This window comes from Colius striatus, chromosome 1, assembly GCF_028858725.1.
Source record: "Colius striatus isolate bColStr4 chromosome 1, bColStr4.1.hap1, whole genome shotgun sequence".
Taxonomy (NCBI): Eukaryota; Metazoa; Chordata; class Aves; order Coliiformes; family Coliidae; genus Colius; species Colius striatus.
In genome coordinates this window covers 187,840,861-187,856,717 of record NC_084759.1, presented here as the reverse complement: position 1 = coordinate 187,856,717, position 15,857 = coordinate 187,840,861, and the positions used below count along the sequence as shown (strand labels likewise).

At 38.5% G+C, this 15,857-nt stretch overlaps 1 protein-coding gene across 3 annotated transcripts in view; it reads right to left on the bottom strand.

Moving 5' to 3' along the window:
* Positions 1–10,670: 10,670 nt before the first annotated feature.
* BRD1 (bromodomain containing 1) overlaps positions 10,671–15,857 on the bottom strand; it is a 59,706-nt gene continuing 54,519 nt past the window's right edge. For all 3 annotated transcript variants that reach the window (XM_062018408.1, XM_062018423.1, XM_062018415.1), the window contains exons 12-13: positions 13,578–13,732; positions 10,671–12,558 (exon numbers count right to left, since the gene is read on the bottom strand). In XM_062018408.1, coding sequence (XP_061874392.1) covers positions 12,375–12,558; positions 13,578–13,732 — 339 coding nt within the window. In that variant the 3' untranslated portion in view covers positions 10,671–12,374. The remainder of the gene's footprint in view (positions 12,559–13,577; positions 13,733–15,857) is intronic.

Below are 15,857 nucleotides of genomic sequence, written 5' to 3'. Positions count from 1 at the left end.
CTTCTCTCTGGCTGCTGTTACGCAGCAGTCTTTGCTCCCCTTCCTAAATACATTATCTCAGAAACATTACTACTGTGGCTACAGGGCTGGGCCTTAGCCAGTGCTGGGTCTATCCAGGAGCTGTCTGGCATTGGCTGTGTTGGACATGGGGAGACTTCTCTCAGAAGCTTCTCACTCCTGTAGTCCCTCTGCTACCAAAACCTTGCCCGTACAAACCGAATACAGTGTGTTAACTAACAGGTCTATCTTGGGCCCCAGAATACTCATTTACAAAAACAATTCTGAAATTTCTCTATTTCATGGAAGCTTGAGGTTCAGCAAACTGACCTTTTTTGATAAAATAAAACCTTTTTTTAATGGAAAAGTTTTTTAATACTTATGTCCTAGAGATTTATCCTTTGCCAGCATATCTTCCTTGGAGCACAAGTCAGGATTTAATTCCGTCGCACCGTAGGGCTTCTCATGATTTTCTAAACAGTTAACTTTCATAATCTTTGCACATTATCAGCTTTCTCTGCCAAAGGCCTATTGACATTGCTGTTATCTGTATGATCCTTAGAAACCATTAGCAGTAAGTCCACTCTGTGATTTCAGTTAAAGTTGAAGGACCCTGCAAACCTCCTCTTGTTTCTATAGAGCATGAATTAAACCACAGCAAACTGTAATAAATTGGGTGAAAGGCAGCTGATTTTACATATTGTAATATCTTCACACAAGTGCTCCAGAATAAAAAAAGAGGCGTTATTCTAAAAAAACATTCATTTACCAAAATAATTCAAATATGAATCTGTTCTGCTTTGCAGAATGCAGGCATATTTACTGAATAATAAACTATTGCAATTACCTTTACATTATCTGAGCATATTTGTTCTGTTGGAACTGCTAGTTTTAATATATTATCTGGAATTCAGCATATTTTCAGACTTGCATTTGTCTATAATTGTATCATTTTTTAAAAGTTAATACAAAAAATCCAGTCAAATAGCTTCTTTTAAATTTCTTACCTAACACTGTCCTGGTTTCAGCTGGGAGAGTTTATTGTCTTCCTAGTAGCTGGTACACTGCTGTTTCAGATTTAGTGTGAGAATAACATTGATAACACACTGATGTTTCTGTTGTTGCTAACTAGTACTTATCCTAAAGTAAAGGACTTTACAGTTTCCCATGCTCTGCCAGTGAGGAGGTGCACAAACAGCTGAGAGAGAGCACAGCCAGGACAGCTGTCTTGAAGTAGCCAAAAGGATGTCCCGCACCATAGGATTTCATGCCCAGTATGTAAACTGGGGGAGTTGGATCACTGCTTAGGCATCAGTCAGCAGGAAGTGATTGCATTGGGCATCACTTGAGTTTTTCTCATGGGTTTTCTTTCTCTCTCTTTTTGTTATCTCTCTTTTCATTACAGTTATTAATGTTACTATATTTTATTTCCATTATTAAACTGTTCTTATCTCAACCCAAGAGTTTTACTTGTTTTCAGTTCTCCTCCCCATTGCACCAGTGTGGTGGAGGGAGTAAGTGAGAAGCTGTGTGGTGCTTAGTTACCAGCTGGGGTTAAACCACAACAGATACAGCTCATGCAGTTGCAAATGCCCTAGCATTAGTCTTAAAAAGGAAGACAGCTAAGACGGCTTAATTCAGCAGGCTTGTTGGGGAGTACAGAGCAGGATCTAAGCTAAACTGTTTCTGGTGCACCTTCTTAATTTCACATTGTGCAGTGGTAAAAGTCCAATGCTCAAGAATTGCTCGGTTTGTTCATCTCCTTAATGTTTTCCTCTTTCAAAGCAGAGAGAAAATAGACAATCAACAAAGGGGAAACCTGAAAACAGCCATTAAGAACAGGCACATAAGGAATCTGGAACGTGAAGGAAGACAGAAAATGGAGGGCAGGGCCAAGTCCTCTTAATCTCTATCTCCAGACAGACAGTTACTTTTCAATTTCACCCTTGAGAAAGACTGTAAAAAAAGGCTAAGGGATGAAGTGCGGGGAGGAAGGACCATGGTCATGTACAACCTATGTCCAGACCCATCTCCGTCTTTGGGCCTGGGGGATGTGTGACATTGGCAGGTGTTGGAGCAGTCCAGCAGCAGCTCTGTTTACCCAAGAGCAGCAACCCTATATATGACAGTAATCCTTCTTCTAAACTAACAAAGGAGGTGTACTGTGTAATAGGATAAATCTTTCAAAGATATTAGGACGCCTTCAGCATTTTAGTATATTGACAATTCACTTACATCAAACAAACTAGATGAGAACAAGTTTTTTGTGCTTGCATTTCCACAGCCCTTTGAAAGCAAGCTAACAAACAACTTTGACGGAGTAAAAGAGTTAGGTTTAGTCTTTTGCTGTCAAAAATGTTAGTCCATAGCTGCAATTTTTCAGTAATAATATATGAACTTTAGCTTAAACCTTAGGTTTGGGCAAAATTCAGCCTGTGAAGGGATTTATGTCTTACCCCTGAGGGAGAACTGTTTAACTAAGGTTGCACTCATTTAGAGAAAATGAATTATGCTTGTGAAAGACCTATAAGCAGTTTGTAATATCACTGTGTTTTCACAATAAGCTGGTCTTAATGAGAAAAGTTTTCCACAAGAAAAATTATGCCAACCATAATTCTCCTACATCTTCATAATATATTTGTTTTAAATGAGTAGCTCATCCATCAGAACGAAGTACTTAAATACCTTAAAGACCATTGTGCTAACTTAGTGCTATCATTTGATTAATAGTGCTTTTTCCAAAATAAGGTTTTGTTGGGTTTTTTTTTCACTTTATTACTTTAACGTACATTTTGGGAATCATATTCAGCAGGCTGTCATCTCTTTGTCTAGAGATTTAGCAGTATAAAATGAATTTACATAGAAACATCCATATTTCAATCAGCACATGAAATGTAAATACGGTTTCCAAAAGAAGCAGCAGAGAATGATCAGAATAATGAAACCCCATAGCTTTAAACATAGAGGAATTTAAAGTCTTTAACTACATGCACTAATTATTTGTTTTGTTAGTTCCCAAATGCATTCCCAGGATGCACAGTACAATTTGTATTTCTTTCAATCCTGTCATTGTACACCTGTATAGATTGTTGTCACAGTTTAGGCCTAGCTGTCAACGAAGCACCACAACAGGCTCTTGTCTCTGCTCCTCATCCACCCCCACCCTACTTAAGATGGCAGAGGTCCCAGTGAGATAGGAGGAGAAAAACTAACCTAGGTTGTTGTGGGTTAAGACAAGGGCAGGGAGGGCTCACTGCCAATTATGGTTCCAGGCAAAACAGACTCCAGTACTCAGACAGGAAAGTAAGGAAAGTTTATTTCTATTTATACCTACAAGAAAGAGAAGAGACAGAAAAAGCAAAAACAGAGCAGGATGATGAGAAAAATTACAACCAGCACTTTAAGATCTCCCTCCCCCATCCCTCCTTTCTTCCTGGGCTCAGCTCACTGCTCCCGATATCTCTACCTCCTCCCCCCTCAATAGCTCAGGGGGGCAGGGAATGGGGGATGCAGTCAGTCCCTCACAGATGGTCTTTGATGCTTCTTTCTTCTCAGAGGAGGAGGACTCCTTGCATTTTTCACCTGCTCCAATGTGTCGTCCCTCCCATGGGATACACTCTCTAATGAATCTCTCCAGTGTGAGTTCTTCCCAAGGACTACAGCTTCTGCTCACAAGCTCCACCAGTGTGGGACTCCTTTGTGGCCAGCAGCATTCTAGGCACCTTCTGCTGCAACACTGCTCTCCCACAAATTCACAGCCTCCTCTGGGCACAGTCACCACCCCTAGTGTGAGGCCTCTATGAACTGTCAACAAATCTCTGCTTCACCACTCCTCTCCACAGGAGGCAAGGGGACAGCTGCTATTTCCCCACAGGATGCAGGGGAGTTTCTGCTCCAGCACACCTCCTCCTCTCTTCCCTCACTGACCTTGGGGTCCACATGGTCACTTCTCTCTCCTCCAACTCATTCCACTACCAGACAGCAAAGAAGGAAAAACAGGAAGAATCCTCCTCTTCTGGCTTCTTCTTAAAAAGGGATTGTGGAGTTGCCCAGTTGGCTGAGCCCCAGAAGTGGGTCTGGCTCAGAGCTGGGGAGAGTTTTGAGCAACTTCTTACAGGAGCCATCTTGACAGCCCCTTCCCCATCACCAGAAACAGCTGCACACAAACCCATGACAACTGTATACTGGTAACAGTCAGTACCAGCAGTCAATATAGCACTCAAATAGATAAGGGTCAGTATTTGTTTTATAAGAAATGCTTTATACTGTGCCTCACATCTGCAGGACAGAGTAGAGATTAGGTAGAGTCAAGATTTATGGGCAGATAAAAGACTGCAATAAGTAATTGTACTGATGAGAAACTTTTTGATAAAGTTATGAAGTTATTTTTGTAATAATTTTAATTGTTCATTGAAGCATATTCTTTTCAACAAGGCTTTTTATAGAACGCTTCCTATTTACAGGATGGATGGTTGAGGTAACAGAGGTAGAGGGGCCCAAGTTCAGTGTCCACATGATGCAAATGGGACATAGAACATTCAGATAAAGTACCTGTGTCAAATACAAAGTGGGGCTTTTAACTCGAACCTCCCATGTCCCATGGGATTGCTCTGACTACAGCACTACTGACTATTCTGACAAGAGTCTGGAGGACCTTTGCCCTAAAGATAAATTTAAAAGTTTATCGTAGTAAGACCTTTGATGTTGATGCAAGATGAATCCAAATAGATAAATTTTGTGTACCGAGTCTGTCTGGAACTGAGTTAACTTTTTTCACAGCAGCTCATATCATGCTATTTTAGATTTGTGACAAAAACAGCCTTGAGAATGCACCAGCGTTTTGGACACTGCTGAACAGTGCTTGCACAGTATCAAGGCTACTTCTGTTTTTCACTCTGCCCCTTCAAGGGAGCAATGTGGGGCTGGGCATGAGGCTGGGAGGGGACACAGCTGAGACTGTTGACCTGAGCTGGCCAAAGGCATGTTCCGTACTGATTTATTAAAATGCCTTTATCTCAGCACATGAGTTTTCTCACTTCTGCTCTTCCTATATCCTCCTGTACTGCACTGAGGCAGGGAGTGACTGAGCAGCTGTGTGGGTACTTTGCCACTCGCCAGGGTCAGCCCACTATGCTGCTTTTCTAACAAAATTCACCAAGTGGCTGTGGTAGTGATTAAATTCCAAATTTAATAGCTGATTAAAAAAGAAGCCACAATTTGGAGGCTGAGGCAGAAGCGTCTTCAGTTCAATACCTCACTCTGTCCCAGGCTTCCTCTGTAGCCTTGGACAAGTCACTAAACTTCTGCTTCACTCCACTGCCAGAAATTGCTTCCTATTATATTTTTCTGTTGCACATAAACTACAGCCAAAGCACCAGAAGTGTGGGGCACAGTGCAATACCACAACACACACAAGCAAGAGATCTGAAGACCAAGCAGTAGGGTAAGCAGTACCATGTAAAACTAAACATAAGCAGTGGAAGAGCATTTTGCTGTAACAATCTTCAATGATCATCGTGTGGTACCTTCATAACACCACATGAACACACACAAACATACATACGTATCTGTCTATGCCCATATCATGTATGCAGGATAATCTATTGATCAGCTCTGCATACCTGAATCAAGTATGGGGCCAGCTCAGCTTAGGCTTTTTGTTGCAGGCTTAACATACATGATCTAAAGAGGATTTCACCAGTGCTGTCAGCTATGGGCAGTATTCATAGCTTGTCATACAGTTCCATATGTAACCACAACGTGGTCATGTCATCCCAGTTCAGCTTTTTTCTTAAGTTTTTTTTTCTTACTATCTTTTGGGACACAGAATTTTCCTCAATCCTTCAAACCAAATGGTTTATCACTAATTCTATCTTTACCATAACTAACTGAATGTTAGTAGCGGCAGCACTAAGCCATGTATTGCCTTTGTCTTGCTCTAGAACTGGTTTCCATCATTTGCACTCAAATTAATAAGTGGTCATCTAAACAGCCATACAGCCTTCATGTTAGGACAGATTCCATGACGATTAGAAAGGAGAGTGGTAATTTGATTATGTGCACTTGAGTGGATGAACATCAACTGCAAAGATTTCACGTCTTGCTGCAACAACAGCTAAGCTGTCTCGTCTTCAGCTTTGAAACTGTTTTTAGGCTTTCCAAGGCCATTTGTTCTTTATCTGGTAAGTGTACACATGTGGCTAACATTAAAGAGACAGTTGACCACAGGAACTACAATGAACTTCAGACTGTCCTCAAAACTAATTTTTAGACAGGCAATAAAACAGACTTGTGTGGTTCACTGACTACACCTCCCCCTAGAAGTGACTGAATACATCACTGTCAACTCCACTAGCCTTGGACACAGAAGATAGTGTCACACTAACCAAGATTAATGAAAAGACTGAATGTTAAATATGAAACAAGAACAGAGTTTTCAAAGCCAAAAATTGTTATTGCTGAGGTGTTAAAATGCTAATGGTTTGTTTTTATGCAAGTAGCTTATATTAAGCATGAAAGACTTGACAGACAGCTTGAGCAATTGCAGTAATAAGATGTCAGCATAAGCAGGGTCTCTGGCATATGAAACTCTGGAGTAGGTGTCAGGTGACTATATGCTGCTGCTATTGTCTTAGACTTCATCTTTTTTTAAAAATTCTGACCTAAACTGAGAATTGTGCTCTCATTTTCTATGCAGCCTTCTTTTCCATGCCTAGAAATATGGACTTGTAAAATAGTAACTGTTGTACTGTTGTTTGCCAAATTCAGTTTTTTGGGTGTATTTTCTGGTTGATATAGTCTCTGATAGAATCATAGAATGGTAGGGGTTCGAAGGGACCACTAAGAGATCATGTAGCCCAACCCCCCTGCAGAAGCAGTTCAACCTAGATCAGGTCGCACAGGAACATGTCCAGGTGGGTCTTGAAGACTTCCAAGGAAGGAGACTCCACATCCTCCCTGGGCAGCCTGTTCCACTGCTCCGTCACCCTCACAGTGAAATAGTTTTTTCTTATGTTTAAATGTGACTTTTTATGTTCCAGCTTCATCCCATTACCCCTTGTCCTGTTGCTAGATACCATTGAAAAAAGGGATGCCTGAACCTCCTGCCACCCACCGTTTAGACATTTGTAAATGTTAATAAGATCCCCCCTCAGTCTCCTCTTCTCTAGATTAAACAGCCCCAGTTCCTGCAGCCTTTCCTAAATCTAAATCAACTAGTTCAGTAACATCACTGTTAACAGTTCTCTTACTGTATATTTGGATGAGAAGTATTTTTAGTAGTTTTCATTCTATTCCAGATCTTCTGAAAACAGAAAAAACCCACAATACTGGTGTAGACATTTTAATCTACCTACAGTATCATTATCTAGAGCTTTTATGCCACTTAATGATGTGTTTGTATAACCAGCACAGCCACTCATGGAAGAATACAAAATAATATGAAGTAAATAATAAACAGACTGTGAGAGTAAATAAACATGAAGGAGAGCAAAAAGCCTCGGATGTTGGCTTTTCTCATTCTGGGAACCACTAATTCCCATGATTTAATCTGGCTTTAACATATGAACTTGGGACAGGGGGAAAATCATTCACAGTAGAATTATACTTACAGAAATATGCTACAAATCCAAAACCAAGCTATATTTACCTGTCATTGAGCAGCTTAATGATTAGGAAGCAGCAAAACACTGTTGAAGACTTCTGGACTCTCAAGAGCAGTCACCTGTTATTGCAAACAATGGAGTTACATAGATACTCTCACAAAATTATTAGTACCATTATCAATAATACCATTACCAATGATACCATTATCAGCCTACAATTTTTGTATATTTAGCCAGTTAAATTTTAATGCCCAGTTGCCTCTACCCTAGTGCTTCAAGGGCCGCACACCAGATGCTGGTAAGAAAAGTCACCTGGTTTCTTTGTCCGTGTGTTAATGCTCTGCCTGAGTGAGAGGACATGCTGCTGCACAGAGCACCTCGATAGGGACCATCCAAATCCCAGAACATCTGCTCTCTTCTGCGTAAATCCTTGTGATTTCTTCCCTTTTCACTACTTCCTTACACTTATTGGTCTAATTTTCAATGAAATACTATTTCAATGAAAATACTAATTTTCAATGAAATAGCTGAGAATAGAGTTTGATGATAGCATTAAACATCAGAATTACTGTCAATAAACAACCTGTGGTAAATAAAGCTGGCCTTTTTTTCCTTTTTACAAGATGTTTGCTTTACAATGTAAAATTATATTAAGTCTTAATTCATTATAAAATGTTACATACAAAAGTGTTAAAGAGAAAACCTTAAGAAGCAGTGCTTTAGGAATACTCATAATCCTTAACCACTTTTTAAATGAGCCCTAGAAAAAGAAGGCATATGATTTATTTCCTCACAACTTCCTCCTTTCCCCATGGTGCCTCCCAATTTAAACTAACTGAAAGCGTTACAAAACCTTTGTGAGCTCTGCACACAGAACAATGATACAATCTTCAGGAAGAAAGCTACTTGTATCGTGGGCTGCCAGCGGCTGGAGAACCCTTCACTATTTTTGTTGATAAACAGAAATCAACAGCTGTTGAAAAAAGAAAAGAGAATCAACAGCTAAACAAAACACAGTGTAAAAATGTTAACTCACTTGATGCTAGCAATTAGACACACAGGCAAAAAATCCAGAGTTGTTGTTCCATGTACTAGCTCTAGTTAGAAATAAACATTCCCAAAAGGCAACACTTGCAGCAAGGGTGTCAGAGAAAGCTACTTTTGATGGAATACAAATAGTAGAAAAGGAAAAGACTGTTTGCCAGCAAAAAGTTTTAATAGCAGCATTTTGAAAAGAAAATATTAAGTATTTACTTTGTGAATGTTGATGGTCTGTGTGTTTTGCTCCCTCTAGTGTAAAAAATACAAAATCACAATCAACAGACATTCAAAAAGTCACCAAGTTTGGAGAAACACAATTTGCTTTTTTTTTTTTAAAGACATTCTCTATCGACATTTTTCCCTAAAGATTTATAACATGTTTTCTCACATTTTAATACAAGAGAAGACAAATTTTAACTTAGTTCATTTATGATCCAGGATTCTTACACTTAATTAGCAGGAAGGAATGCAACAGTAAGTAAACCTACACTGTTATCTATTGTTGTAACCTCCCCCAAGAAATCACTAAGATACACTGTGGTGTTCCTTTTTAGCTCCTGAACACAGATTTTCACTCTTAAGATAATCGCCCATTGTTACATGCACACGTTCACCTGACTACTGTACTTGGCTTGGCCCTACAATTTGGAAATCAATCTCAGACTTTGCTTACTAAATAGGTATGAAATCCCTTCAAAAACACACAAGTTACACTGAAGACTGACAAGTCTGAGAAGTTATTTCAGACTTTAACCCAATATAAAGAGCCACTGGATGATACTTGATTTCAGCATGAGAGTGTAACAGCCATAGCCACTGCTGCAGCCCCCTCGAATATCTGGGAAAAATTCCTGGGACAGTTTCCATCGCATATACAAAGGAAAAAAACTTACAGCCTTTCAAGCCAGTTTCAACGAAAGACCATGCAGTTCTTGTGGTTCGTGAGAACATTTAACAGGCTGCTTCTTATCAGTAAAGTTTCCCAGCTCAGAATTCTCTTAAGTGCATACAGACATCTGTAAGATCAAGGCAGCCAGTTTACCTTCTCCAAGAACTGACAGAGCTGTCTCTGAAGATAAAAGCCAGGAAATGAAACTTGGAAGTATGAGCAAAATTCAAATGACATCTTTCACTAAAGATGTGACTAAACAACGTTAAAGAATAATTAAACTAATGCTCCGCTATAGTTTTCAAAAAAAGGACCTCTTTTATCTCCCTCCTTTTCCATTGCTGCCTTCAGAAGCAGTTGAGAACTTGGGAAGCCTTCTATTGAAAAATTTTGCAACTGCTTGTATACTTCTTTTACCGGGACTTCATACTTTATAGATATCAAAATTCTTACTACACAAGTACCAAATTATAATCTTCCAACTCCTACTGCAACTGCAATTTCAGCTTTCCAAGGTCTGGCAGATCCAAAACCTCGTATTCTCTGCTTGTGAGAACAAGGCTCCGAATTATGATCCAGCTTTGAACACATTCAATTAGAGTATATTTGGTGGAACAAGTCTGGAAAAATCTGATGCAGACTGTTTTTTGGAAGACTCGCAATAGGCAGTCTCAATATTGCATAGATTAAGCTCTATTCCCCTTCCAAAATAAGCAGTTGGTACACCCTTGAAGTTACTACACAGGTCTATTGAAGGCAAACAACCAAATTTTCATTTTGTTTTTCTACGTGATGTGGCTGTTGTTTCTATCACAGCAGCACACCTCAGGGATGGTCCTTCCAGGAAATCGCTACTCTTCCTAAAGCTGTGTTTACTTTCGAGCCTGAGAAAACTATCTGCTTGATCGTTTGTGAAATGTATCCAACTCATCTCTGTAACTACTTGAGTCTATTATAGGCAATGGTCTCAGCCAGCATAGCCGGCTGGAATACCTACCACACAGAGGGCTCAGTAAGGACGATACTGCCAGGGCAAGAAAACAATTGGGTTCTTGAACCAGCGCCTCTGTAACAGCTCAGCCGTGGGGTAAGGAAATGGGCACTGTGGCAAAATCTCAGGGGCTAAATTCAGGACAAAATTAACAGTTGAGAAAGAAACTTTATTTCAAGCTTCTAAGGGGGTATTACAAACAATAGAGAATAAAAACATTAAAAACTATTTAAAAAGTAATTGTCCCTTTAAAATAAAGATTCAAGCAGGTTTAACAATGAAGTATGCTATTCAATGAAGTTTTAAAAAAAGATTTAAAAAGTATTGGTTTTGCTGTATTTGCTAATCCTTTATAAAAAAGCTGGGCATAAATACTTCGTGCATTCATATGCATTATTTGGTGTTTCATATTATATAACTTGGTACAGTATTTAAGATATCACTGCAAAAGAGTTCAAACACAGTGCATTTATAAATAATGGAGTCAATATAAATCACATTGCAAACATACCTTGCCATTTTCATTGTTACAAATTCAGTATCTCAGTGAAGGTAGGAATAAAGTAGCTACAACAATCAATATCTTGACTTTATTTTTTTTCTTTTTAATATAAAAATGCAGTTCTGGAAACCCACCCTCCTTCTCCCCCCCTGCCCAAACATAATGCTTTACTTCTTAAAAATAAAAATAAAGTACTAATTCTATATACATCACATGTACCATACAAAAATGTATCCAAAGTTTCTATTGCTACCAAAGTGTTCTAAATTAAAAGGTACATAAATCCCCTCATTGGAAACAAAAGATTACAGGTTACAAAAAAAATCAAATTACACACAAACCATCAAGTTATTTTATACAATTTCCAATACATTTTTCTCCCAAAGCAAGTTGTCTTCTCATGTGCCTGTATAAAAATGCATATCAATATATCTGTCAATTTTATTTTTCATTATAAAGCAAATTAATACATTTTCTACAATAAATAAAACAGAGGGAGGCACACATATCAACAAAATTAAACCAATGGGAGATAAATGGGATATGGTTTTGAAAGAAATAACGTGCTTGCAGGCTTTAAGCCAGGTTTGTTTAAAACAAAAACAATCTTAAGTTATTTTGGGCAAAAATGGAGTGTTTTTGGTGATTTGCAAGTGATGTACATAGTATAACTTTTTTTTGACGTCTTTCTCACAAAGTACCCTTCAAAATAATGCAACCTCCTTTCTTAAAATACATATTTGTAATCGTAAAATTTACATCAATTTTAAATATGTGGTACTTTGTGCAAAGAGCAACGATTTACACAAACATTCAGGAGTCTTTTTCAGAAGCTACAGACCAAGGAAGAAATGATACAAGCAGCACCATACTGTATATGATTTAGGCAAACATATATTTGATGCCATTTTGATATTAGGCTTTAAGATCCACTAAACACCTTAAGCTGGAAGATGGTGCCTAGGTAACTCAATCTCAGAAAGAACGAAAGAAGTAAAAAGCATGGAAACAAAAACTCCCTCCCCAGCAAAATTATAAAAGGAATTAAAGAGTTACTTCTAAAATCAGAATAAGTTAAGTGTTGAATATACATTTATGTACAATTATGAACACTATGAACAAGACATTTTAAACAGGTTTAGTGGAAAATCCTCCAACTACAACACGATAAAACCATTAATCAATATGGCAATGGTGATTTAGAAGAATTGCTCAACTATTTCAAGTTTGCAGTCAGCCACTGAATCAACAATTAAGGGGTTGTATCTTCAATACATTCTTTTAGACAAAGAGGTTCATTAGTAGAGTTCAAGCCTGTGTGGTATTTTTCATGCCTTGGTAGAATTTCTGTTAGTCAATATCACTGAAGTCACTGACTGGTTCTCCATGGACTCTACTCAGGTGATTCATAGCACGATCAAAAGCAATTCTTACTGCTTTTCGTATGCTTGAGTTACGTCCTTCCATCATTTTTAACTTGTCTATGGTCTCATCTATCCCAAGGGGAACCATTTTGGATTTGGGAAGCCACTGCCTGTAATAAAGAGTAAAATAAGTCTGTTAAATATATTTTACAAAACAATCAAGAAGTCTGTCCAGAAATGTGAGGGCTGCTATACTGTGTTCCTCACTCAGCAGATCAGATTTACCATCTTAAAGTGATAAAATTTCCTTTAAGATAGTACTTGCTTGTCTGAAATATTCCAAGAATGTGAAAGATTAAGAAAACCTCTTCCACAAAACATTCTCATTCAATAACACTTTTTAAATGATATTAAGCGTGCACTGAAAAAAATTAGCATGAGGTACTGATGCAGTTTAGTTTAAGAATAAGCAGCAGCGAGTAACAATGAACATGGCTCAAGATTCACTTGACACAGTATTGTTCATTCTTTCACTTCCATTATTAAAAGGAATTTGCAGGTGATATATTTTTGCATTCTTCTAAGTCAAAGAAAATGCATTTAAAAGATTTAATTAAAATGTATAAAGTAAATTTACTTCCGTTTCCACAAAAGTTCACCTGCACCCTGTCTTCTCATGTTACAGGTGTTTATAAAAACAAAAACTAGATAAACTAACGAGTATCTACTAAAGTATGTTACTGTACTCTGCAATCTCAAATGGCACAAACCATGGTTCTAGTTAAAAACTTCAGTTTAGGAGTCCATTTAGAGCTGAACCAACAGCAAATTAGAGAGTAAAGTCTGATAGAAAACATGATTATTCAAAGATATATTTTTAACTGAATAAAACTGGGGACCAGAACAGGAGATTGGAGCATCTTCCTTATGAGGAAAGGCTGCAGGAATTGTGCTGTTTAGTCTAGAGAAGAGGAATCTCATTAACATTTGTAAGTTTATAAATGGTGGGTGTCAGGAGATTGGGGCACCCCTTTTTTTTATTGTATCTAGCAACAGGACAAGGGGTAATGGGATGAGGTTGGAACATAAAAAAAATAATTTAGGAAGGACTAAGAACTAGAGCAGTTAAAAACTTAAAAGAAAAATGCAGTTGAGCATTGACATCAAACAATACATTTCAATAACATACCAACTTCTTTTATTGTCAAAAAATAGTACTAAGAATAGTTTCTCATCTGATTTGGTCTGCATTTGTTCTCCAATTTTCAGTACATCCAGAGGTGGCACTGGTATAGTAACACCGTTGTGATGGCCAGCAACACGAGGCATCTTAGGGTCAATAATCTATAAAAGAGAAGAAGGACAGTTCCTAATTTCTGAAACAACATCATTTATTTTACAGAGATATTAGAAATAAACTTAAATTGGAAAGAACCATAAACTAAACAGCCAATGCTTATAAATTGGCTTTATGTTACACACTTATAACTTTTTGACATAACCTGAACAGCCATGCTGGAGGTGTAGAGGTATATTTAACTGAAAAAAACATCTCTATGTCAGTTCTGCTTAAAGGCATATTTGAATGTTGCTTGGTACCACTTTGCAGCCTAACACGTAGGTTTCAGAGTGAGAAAGCTGAATTGGGATTTCTAAAAAGCTGAAACTGGCCTCAAATTTAGGGTTTTGAATTGCAGATAACATAAGCTGTTTCTTAGAGGTAAGGCAGGAAGATTTGCTTCTGCAAAATATAAGCTCTGCACTAGAAATTTGGGACAAAAAGCCTTTAAACAAGAAAAAAAAGCTGAACAGAAAAAAACCTCTAAAATTAGAAATGGCTTTCAAATGTTTTGCATTTACAATTCAACAACTCCATTTTCAGCAAAACAAGCAGTTACAGTCAAAAATTTATTCTAAACACAGGTTGGGGGAGGAGGAAAGATGCTGCTAACATTAAACTAATCAAACTGACGGAAAAATCTCCTGTGTAGGCAGATCACAGCATTATCAACTGCTCAGCTTCCACCAAAGAGGGTTTATGTTACTCCATGCCTCTTCCATCCATCTTCTACCCTACAAACTCTTGCTATTTTTCCAGCATTCACACTGGCACCAATCTTAATCCACACTAAAGCAATTATGGGAGCTAAATCAACAAAAAGCTAACACTGTGGGAAGTTTGTAGAAATCAGAAGAGCAACTTTCTTCACTGAGGTTTAATTCCTCAAAGAACTCATCACACACTCAGAGAAACACCAGTGCTGACATAAAGGAGTGGGCAGAAAAGGAGCCCTTAGACTGTGACCAAACACTAAGGTGCTAACACCATTCAAGAGACAATAAAATCATCAAAATTTCCAGCATCTGACCCAGGAGTGTTTTGTATCACCACTGCAGGTAGTTAAGTGCTCTAATCTCACCTCCACAGGTTTTAATCTGACTCTGCATGATTACATTTCCTGATGTCCCCAGCTCACATATATTAAAACAGTCATGATTGTCCAGTCTATTACGTAAATCAAGCCACAGCGTAAACAGTTCCCAAATGACACTTCATTAACATTTTATCTGAAAGCTCTGATTTAAGCAGAAATGTGTGTATTTCTCCTAAAATAACATGGGCAAGACACTTTTAAGTTTATAGTATATCACTTATAACTGGATAAAATCAATCAATATATTCTGACCCTACTAAGCCTTTTGTTTTTCTAATGAACTGCAGAATCACAGTATTTTTATCCTCGTTTCACAGTAGAGCATATAGTTCTAACACTAATGTCTGCCATATGCTTATTAAGTTGATCCTTTAAACAATAATATTGATTGCAGAAACAAAGACTACTGAGGTATGCTGGTTTGGTCTAGGGTTGAATTGATTTTCTTCATAGTAGCTAGTAATGGGGCTATGTTTTGTATTTGTGCTGAAACCACTGCTTGACAATGCAGGGATGTTTTCGTTATCACTGAGCAGTGCCTTTTTCTGCTTCATCATCTCACCAACAAGTGGGCTGGGGGTGCACAACAAACGGGGACAAGACAGAGCTGGGACAGCTGACCTGAACTGACCAATGGGATATCCCACACCACAGGATGTCAGGCTCAGCATGTAAAGCTGGGAGACGAAGGAGGAAGGGGAAGATGTATCAAGAAGAGTGTGGCCAGCAGGTCAAGGGAGGTTCTTCTCCCCCTCTACTCTGCCCTGGTCAGGCCTCATCTGGAGTACTGTGTCCAGGTCTGGGCTCCTCAGCTCCAGAGGGACAGAGAACATCTGGAGAGAGTCTAGTGCATGGCCACCAAGATGATCAGGGGACTGGAGCATCTTCCTTCTGAGGAAAGGCTGCGGGAACTGGGGCTGTTTAGTCTGGAGAAGAGGAGACTGAGGGGGGATTTTATTAATATTTACAAATATCTAAATGGTGAGTATCAGGAGGTTGGCACATCCTTTTTTTTGATGGTATCTAGCAACAGG